This window comes from Sminthopsis crassicaudata, chromosome 2, assembly GCF_048593235.1.
Source record: "Sminthopsis crassicaudata isolate SCR6 chromosome 2, ASM4859323v1, whole genome shotgun sequence".
Lineage (NCBI taxonomy): Eukaryota > Metazoa > Chordata > Mammalia > Dasyuromorphia > Dasyuridae > Sminthopsis > Sminthopsis crassicaudata.
The window spans coordinates 578,408,962-578,417,553 of record NC_133618.1 but is presented as its reverse complement, the minus strand read 5'-3'; the positions used below and the strand labels follow the sequence as shown (position 1 = coordinate 578,417,553).

The following is an 8,592-nucleotide window of genomic DNA, read 5'->3' as shown; positions in this document are numbered from 1 at the left end:
CAAAGCACTTTATAAGTTATCTTTTTTGATCCTCACAACAACTCTGAGAGGTAGGTGCTACTACTATCCCCATTTTACAGATGAGGAAATTGAGGTTCGATTGGGTATTTTTCTTTCTTATACATGGATAAGTGGCCCAGATAAAAAGATGCTTTAATAAATACTTGTTAATTTCCAATAAGTTAATAATCCAAACATTTATTTCCTCTTTTTTTAATAATGTCATGTTTCAAAAGCTTGCAAAGGACTAGCAAAATGTCTACTTGTTTTTGGCTTCAACCTGCTCGTGCAAATTTGCAAAGTAATGCAGATATCAGAAATATCTGTTTCCTACACACCCTAATGTGAAATGTTTAAAGAGATCCCTTTAGAAAAGAGTCACGACAACTAGAGCATACAGTTTACCTTTCACCCTACAATAGTTTCCCCTGGGCCATGTGACTACAAGGTATGGGGGTCAGGAAATGTTTTTACAACTTCTGAGTCCAGGTATGACTTTTCCCTGAGGATAATGAATAGAAATCTATAGCATTCTTTAAAAAAAAATAAAATAAAGAGCAACAGATCTTGGATTGGTTTTTATTTGGGCATCTCACAGTGGTAGGAGCCACTCTGTCTTCAAAACAATCACATCACAGGAAAAGTGTCAGTAAGGCTGCCCAGAGAAGTCTGACCAGCTGAATCTTATTGCTTAAAATACACATATTCACAACACCCAACAAGTGGCAATGCGCCAAACACACTTGTACACATGCAAACACACAGGAATGTGTCAGCATTTGGCTAATCTAACTGTAGCACCAAACCCAACTCACACCCATTGTCCTCATTCACTAAGAAAACCAAGATCTCTACCTATGGGAGGTAAGAGGAAGAAGGTAAGGTTAGTAAGTTCAACCTCCTTCCCTCTTCTCACTCCAACTCCCACTCTGTCATCAACCAGCTCACTCTTCAGGATGGACAGGGCTCTGAAGCCTGGACCATAATCTGGTCACTGCTGATTAGTCAAGCCCACTTTCACCATTTGATTTTTGTTTTTCTTACATCTGGGGTAGAGATGTCAACAGTAAACTCTGGATCTAGCTCCCTATTCCAACCTGAGGAGAAAACCCAAGGAGACCACAGTGCATCCCAATGTCCTGTTTGACTGAAACAGGATTCACTTTGGTAAAACTTGCTCACTGTTTAGACATTTTAGTGAGTTGCTTTGGGGGAAAAAAGATGAAAAGGCAATCGAGGACCTGTCATGGCTCTTTCATCTATATACTTGCTCAACTGTGATCAAGTCTCATCCAAGGGTGACAGGCACTCCACATAGGAGATTCTGTCAACTCTTCTGGCAGTTCCAGGTAAAGGCAGACATCTGGGCAACAACCAGGCCACACTTGGTGCTGACAATCCAACCTCAACTTCAGTTTCGACTCAAGGCCTGCTTTGTGTCCCTCGTAGTCATCAGCACCACACCCTGGAGCTCTTGAGCCCAGGACAAAGAGCGGCAGGGGGAGCACAGGGCGGTGACAGGAGCTCGGCAAACAATGCTCATGCAGACACATCTAGAGCAGGATTCCACTTACTGGAAACAAAACACAGACCTCCAGGGTTTAATGCAGTGATGTGCAAATTGCAACCGTGGGTAGAGTAAAACCTCTACATCCAGCAAAGTTTCTCTGGCAAAAACAGTGGGCTGCCAATGAGGGCTCTGCTGAACACCCCCAGGCATACAAGAATTGCCATGGGCTTTTGCTCAGTAAACAGGTAAATGCTTAAAGTAAGTTCCCTTGGGAGAGCCAAAATTTGCTCCAAACATTTTGGTTAAGATGCGCACAATGGCTGCTTCGACGTATATTCACAGAAACACAGGGCTTTTGGTACCCGTGGCTCACACACAATGAGACAGACACACACAGGTTATTCAAAAAGTCAGTGTATTTTGATTTTCACCTTGTTCAAGATGGATTTTGGTTTTATCAAATACAGTCAGGGGTGTTCATTCACCCCCATAGCCTTTCCCTCCCCCCCTTTTTTTCCCATAATGTCAGTGATATAATCTGAACATCATTTGAGAGAGGGGGTGAAAAAAAGGCAAACCCTTCTTCATATGAACAGAACTGAGTCAGGGAATGTTAATTTCAGCTTTTGGTTTGCCTTATCTGCTCAGATTATTCTTAAGAAAACTCTCAGTTTACCTGATGCCAAACTTCAGCAATAATGATCTGAGAGGACAGACAGTAGGTCTCCCACTACTTGAGAAGCCAACCACTCAGACCTGAACTGGGCACTTGGCCATATATAGGTGATGCTAGCAAAGTACCACCATTTAATAGAGAAAGAGGGAAAAAGTAAACCCAAACACTTCAGTTATTTCTTCCAAGTGGTCAATATAAAAAAATGGATCTTGGGATCCAAGGGAAAAATACTGCCTAAGGAACAGGCTGAGGGGAGCTGGGGTTGATTCCCAGGTGCCACTCAGACTCCTTTGTCCGTTTCTTCAGCATACTGGTGAAGTGTGAAAGCACAAAGGCCACAGGCTGGGGGAAAGTGAAGAAGATGCAAAGATGGGGTTGGAGGGAAGGATGTTAATCATCACCTTAGTAAGGGTGCTTATTAAAAAGGAAGGCAAGACCCTACTCTTCCTAGAGCAGATGCATCCCCCTTCACTCTGCCACAGTACTCCCACATGTAACAGTTTGCAGCCCTTTCCTACCCTCTCCAGTAATCCAAAAATAACTTCTTCCTACACCTTCCAATCTCCCTGATGGAAGAGCTTTTCTCTTAGCTCAGGTGCAGTCATAGTCCTTAGAGGCCTGAACCAGAAAGTCACCCCCTCCACTTGCCCCTAATTAAATGCTCCCTACTTAAGTACATTCATATTATTTAGCTTACTTAGTTTGGATGTGGTTTTATTTTGAAGAAAGAATACTAGCAGAACCCTTTCAAGCTAATCTAGTTTGAGAACAGCCAGAACCTTTTAGGAAAGTAGCTTTGCCTGAAGAAGGCTCTTAGCTCTGATCATTCACTTAGGAAGTCTGATCAGACAAATCCCACATACATCCCAGACAACTGCGTTCCCCATTCCATCCCCCTAATAACACAACTTTTACAAGAAGTGATCAAATTCCAGCTCTGAAACTACTGAGAACCCAAGCCTAGGGTCAACATGAGGCCCAGGCCAGGATTTTTTCTTTTCAATTTTCCCAGTGGTAGAACCCTGTTGCCTATTTACTAACAGGGATGACATGAGTCTCTAAACCTAAACTGAAGAGCAGATACCACTCCATCCCAAGAACCAAAGAAGGGTTCCATCCTGGCCCCTCAGATACATTTTTCTAAATGCACACCACCTAACATGGGCAGGAAGATGAGATGTCATTAAAAAAGAAAGCTCAGAAGGGAGGAGGAGGGGCAAATAGAGTAAGGAAGAATACAGTGAGGGGATCAACACCTTTTCCCTTCATCCACACCAGGCTTCTGCAGGAGAGAGGCAATCCCACCTCCAATTACATCTTGGGAAGGAAGGGCAGAAGTACAGACAGAAGAAAAAGCAGCAGCACTTTCTTTACCAACCAATTAAAGGCTCCCCTCTTGGCTCACCCTCCCTTGCCCTTCCCCTGTCACTTTTCTAAGGAGGCTGGCCTGCTCTAGCTGGGAGAGCTGTTGCTCTGGGAATTAGGGGAGTCCTGTTCATTGATCGTATTCAACAAGATGCACGCTGGCTGGCGGGGCAAGTGGTGGTGGCCATGCTCCCGGGCTTGCTCCTCAGAAAGGTGGTAGAGCCCCTCTTCCTCATCCCCAGGAGGTCTTGCTTGACAACTATCACAGAAGTCCAGGGCGCTGTCCAGGGCATCATCAAGGAGCCCGTTGAGTTCTTTGAGGTCATCCTCATGGTGGCCTCGGTTGCAGACGCACACCTCAATGCCAGAATCTCCAGTGAAGCGTCGGTGCCTCCCAGGTGTCTTGTCTTTGCTGTCAGGAAAGGCGCTGCTGTGCTCCAAGCTCTCAGAGCTGTAATCTTTCAGCAACTCCTCCTTACACTCTGAATCCTTATCTAGGAAAGACCCTGGGTCACCCAGTTCCCCCAGACAAGCCCCAGAGCTGCCTGGCTCCATGCCTGGGGCTTTGGTAGCCTCTTGGTCCACCAGCAATGTGGAGGGCTCAGGGTCCTCAGTGCTTGATCTGATGCTATTCCTGCTGCTGCCAGGCACGGACAGTGGGCTGGTTTGTGCCTCCTGAAGGCCCCTGATGGGGTCAGGGCCTGAGGAGCTATTGCAGACAGGGACCACCTGCTGTTGTTGCTGCTGCTGTTGCTGCTGCTGCTGCTGTAGCTGTAAGGCACTGTATGGTGGGGGAGGGGTTGGAGGTCGGTTCACCACTTCCTCATAAGGAGGTAGTAAATAGTTTGGCAAAAACCCTAAAACGGGGAGGCAGGGAGGAGAAATTACTGCATGGGCAATGGTTCCAGGACAGAGCTCAACATGAAAAGAGCATGTGCACCATTTCCCACCCCTAATGTGATGTCTACAATGTTCAGAGATGTGGGTAGATTTGTGAGAGGGGGGAAGAAGAGAAAAAGATGAGGGTGGGGTGAGGGGAGGGATAGGGACAGAGACAAAAGGGGGGGGGAAGAGAGAGGAGGAGAGTCAGAGAGTGCAAGTGCTTTTATGCTTGTGTGTGAGAAGGAACAGAGTGAGAAAAGGGGAGAGAGGGAGGAGAAAGCCAAGGGCAATCTAGTACAGAGGGAGAAAACTGGGGATGAAGGTTGGGAAGAGATTTGGTTTTTCAAGGTATTAAAGGCCCTGCCTGACACAGTTCTGGGGGCTGAGATGAGAATAAAGGAAATCCCTTGGTCCTTTCATTTGACCCCATCCAGCCCCCAAAATTCTGATGGTGATGTAGTAAGTGGCAAAAGAGAAGGGTACATTCAGCAAGTGTACAATACCAGCTGATTTAAATGGAGCCATTTCCATATGGGCATCAGTCTGGTGATCCTCACTGGATATACATTTTTGAGCCAAGATTCCTTTTAAGTCTGGGGCTTAGAGTGGGAACTCCAACATATGGCTCTCAGACCACTCCCTTTCTATTCTCTGCCCTGCTCCTAAATATAACAGGAACCTATGATCTAGGAAAATGTCTGGTACAGGGGACCTAGGACTTAAGAGATTCAAACTGTTCCCTTCTCTCTGATGCTGAGAGAAATGGTAAGGGAAAAGAGTTTTCTTTCCAGGACGATAAGGGCAAGAGCTTGAACTTGATTAGCTTTTTAAAAACTTGAGATTCAAACAATTATTTTTTGTTTCTTTTCTAAAGCACTGTAAGGTGGGCTGGGAGCAAACTGGTCAGCCATTCTTATTTGCCACATGAGAAGCCTTAACTAAAATAGGTGCATCCTCTTAGAAAAGAGTCACCAAACTTCTTTGTTCTCAGAGGCTGCAAGGCCAACTAGTTCATAGTGTCCAGAACCTTGATTTACTCATGGAACAAGGCCAGAGAGACATGAACATCCTTGGGGCTAGAGCTAAGGGTCAGGCTGATAATTGGACAAAACAAGCTTTGGGCTCTAAATTCCAGTTTACCCAAATCCCGGTTCAGATGACCACCTTCTCAATGAAAATTGCCCTCAAAATGTGATAAAGGAATAAAGGTCTAATGAGAAACCACTGCTTATCAGTACCAGTCACTGTTAGCTTTGGATCAACCCTGGGGTTTCTGAGAGCTGTGTCCCAGGCACTTGCTCTTCTCTGTGGGGAAGGAACAGTCCCCCCTCCCTGATGCAGACCCCTGCTGCAGTTGTGCATCGAGTCTTTCCCCACTCCCCCCACAATCCCCTTGTTCCCAGACACCACATCCTCTGAGCTGGGCTCCTGGAGACCCCAGGCGATGATGTGAAATCGATTTTCGATGTACGTACTGAAATAAAATGGCAGCGCTGAGTAGTTATGGGCTTCCCGGTAGGCAATCAAGTTAATTTCATGTTGCCGCTGCTGTGCCTGCAGGCGATGCTTGGCCCGGCGGTGGTGGCAAACGCAGCAGCAGCTCAGGATGATTATAATAGTCCACACCAGCCAGAACCCTGGGAGCAAAGGTGGGAAAGAGAGAAAGAGGGAGAGAGGCAAACAGCCATGCACACAATGAATATTGGCAAGAGGTAGGCAACTTTCAAAACAATATGTCACAGCTACAAACCCCTTCTGACAGGGAGAACAGAGCCCAAGACCAACCAGAGGAAAACCGACTCTGCAGACCACCTAGTGACTCTACAGAATACAGAGACATACCTCATAAACTCTTGTCATGTTGATCAGAATAGCAGAGGGGCATAAAAACCACCATTAGCTTTGGGGAACCAAAAAAGGTCAATCATCACAAATAGTTTTTTGAGATAAGGATATCTGACCAAGTTCACCCTGGCCTCTGGAATAAGGGAAACACGCTAAGGTAGCTCATTTAATATTCCTATCCTTAGTATAATGGCTTGGAACATTACGAGCAGTTAACACTGGTCATTTGTTAATTCTGTAACCTGTTACTCTTATCAAGATGTTCTTTCCTTCCCTTTTTGGAGGGTGTGGGGTACGTGGAGGAATGGGGGAGAGAGGCTGGGAAGGCTCATAATATTTCTCTAAACCTCCTCATCCTTAATCCCTCCTCTGAAGTCTGAAGAAAGTAAACCCAGTCCCCAACAATTAATGTGCACATCCAAGGTTTAAAATTTTTTTGGTGTCACAACTTTGTTAGCAGTCTGATGAAGCTATAGCTTCCTCCTAGAATAACCTTTTAAATGTACAAAATACAAAAGATTACAAAAGAAACCAATTAAATTACAATAATTATAAAAATACAAAGTGTACCAAAAATCTTTGTGCAGTTTTAAACTTCAATAGCTCAAAAATCACATTAAGAACAGAAAACAAGTTCATGGATACCTAATATAATGTTCATTAAAAAAAAAAAAAAAAAAAAAAATCAAACCTAAAACCCACAGCACATCTAACCTTTCAGAGTCTTGATTCCCTCCCAATTTAAGAATCCTACCTAACTACTTCAAAGTCTCCAAAAATCAAGAGCTTTTTTTTATTAATGCAGCTTACTGAACTAGCATTCAGTACAACTCTTTCAAACTTCAAAATAAACTAAAGTCCCTGCCCAAGGTCACAAAACAGGTCTGGAGAGCCTGACCACTCCATCATGCAGCTGCCAGGACCTTCCAGAGCAGATTCTCAAAATTACAAACAAGAAGGTCTCACTTGCCCCAGAACCAGCTCTTCCCTAGATGGATTTTTCTTTCCGATTGGATAATAAAACCATCCAGTAGCAGGAATGTTTCTCTATCATCTTCCTTCTTCCTAGCTTGTCAATTGCCCTATCATTCTTTCCTTCCAGCTCTCACCAGAGGCTGGGCCTAAGAGCACGCCTACAACAGCCCTTCTGGGGCTTTCCTTAAAAATTCCTGCATGGGCAACTCACTTCCTGTTGTTCTTACTATTTTCAGATTTTACCCAACAAAGCCTAAGCTACACAAACAAAAATTCAGTGTGTCCTATTTAGCACCATAAATCAGTGGCTATGAACCTTGCTTGTATTGGGGAACTTTCTTTAGCAGTCTAATGACCCTACAGATCCCTTCTCAGAACATTGTTTTTAAAAGTATCAAATATGTCGAATTATAATGGAAACCTATCAGTAAAATACAATTATCAAAATATTTTAAAAATGAGTTCAGAAACCCTGCCCTAAGTCAAGAAATATTATCTTATTTGTTTTGCTTGACAATACATATTTGTAACAGGTTTTCTTTTTCTGGCTATCTCAACAAGTTGGGAAGAGGGAGGTAGAAGAAAGAGAATTTGGAACTGAAAATATAACTGAATTTTAAAAAAGATATCTTTAGTTTCTCTAAAAGAGGCAAATACAGCCATTCTCTAAAGGATAACTTTTTAAAAAGGACCTATTTCTTCCCTGTTACTAGATTCTTTCTCTTCAGAAAATGTCTATTCACACTAAAATATTTGTCAAAGACTTTTAGGGAGGAGCTGCTGGAAGATCCTTTTCTCTCTTCTCTGCAAGCCTCTTTCTGAAGTTGCCCATCTGAAAACCCAAAGATGACAGCAATAAAGAGGAGCTGTCAATGGGTCCTGGGGAGAAGCCTGTCTGAGCACTTTAATCGTCAGCAGGTGTCAGTGTGGAACCAAATTTTCTCTGCCTGCCATTCCCCAGGGTGAGGAAAGGATTTCTACTAATCGTTAGTTGGTCTCCTCTCTTTGACATTGAAAAGGTAAGCCTAAGGATACTGCCTCAGTCTCTAATCTTTGCCCAGCTCAGCACTGTGTGAAGGTTAGCATGGCAGCAAGACCACTGGGCTGATTCCAATTAAGTTCTGAAACTTACTGGGAGGAGGGGGCAGGGAACTTCTCAGTCTTAAGTCTCCTTTGTAAGATGGAAATAACTTTTAATAGCATCCAGGGTTATAATGGAGAAAGCATTCTGTAAACTTCAAATAAGTATTACATGAATGTGAAATATAATTAAACTTTGCTTTTTGACTTATTTGAGAGGCTGAACTATATCCCTAAAGATTACTCCCTGCAGGTCAAA

General features: G+C 43.9%; 1 protein-coding gene across 3 annotated transcripts in view; it reads right to left on the bottom strand.

The window, feature by feature from the left end:
• Positions 1-567: 567 nt before the first annotated feature.
• Positions 568-8,592, bottom strand: part of WBP1L (WW domain binding protein 1 like) — a 59,587-nt gene continuing 51,562 nt past the window's right edge. For all 3 annotated transcript variants that reach the window (XM_074295466.1, XM_074295468.1, XM_074295467.1), the window contains exons 3-4: positions 5,909-6,070; positions 568-4,408 (exon numbers count right to left, since the gene is read on the bottom strand). In XM_074295466.1, the coding sequence (XP_074151567.1) occupies positions 3,639-4,408; positions 5,909-6,070 (932 nt within the window). In that variant the 3' untranslated portion in view covers positions 568-3,638. The remainder of the gene's footprint in view (positions 4,409-5,908; positions 6,071-8,592) is intronic.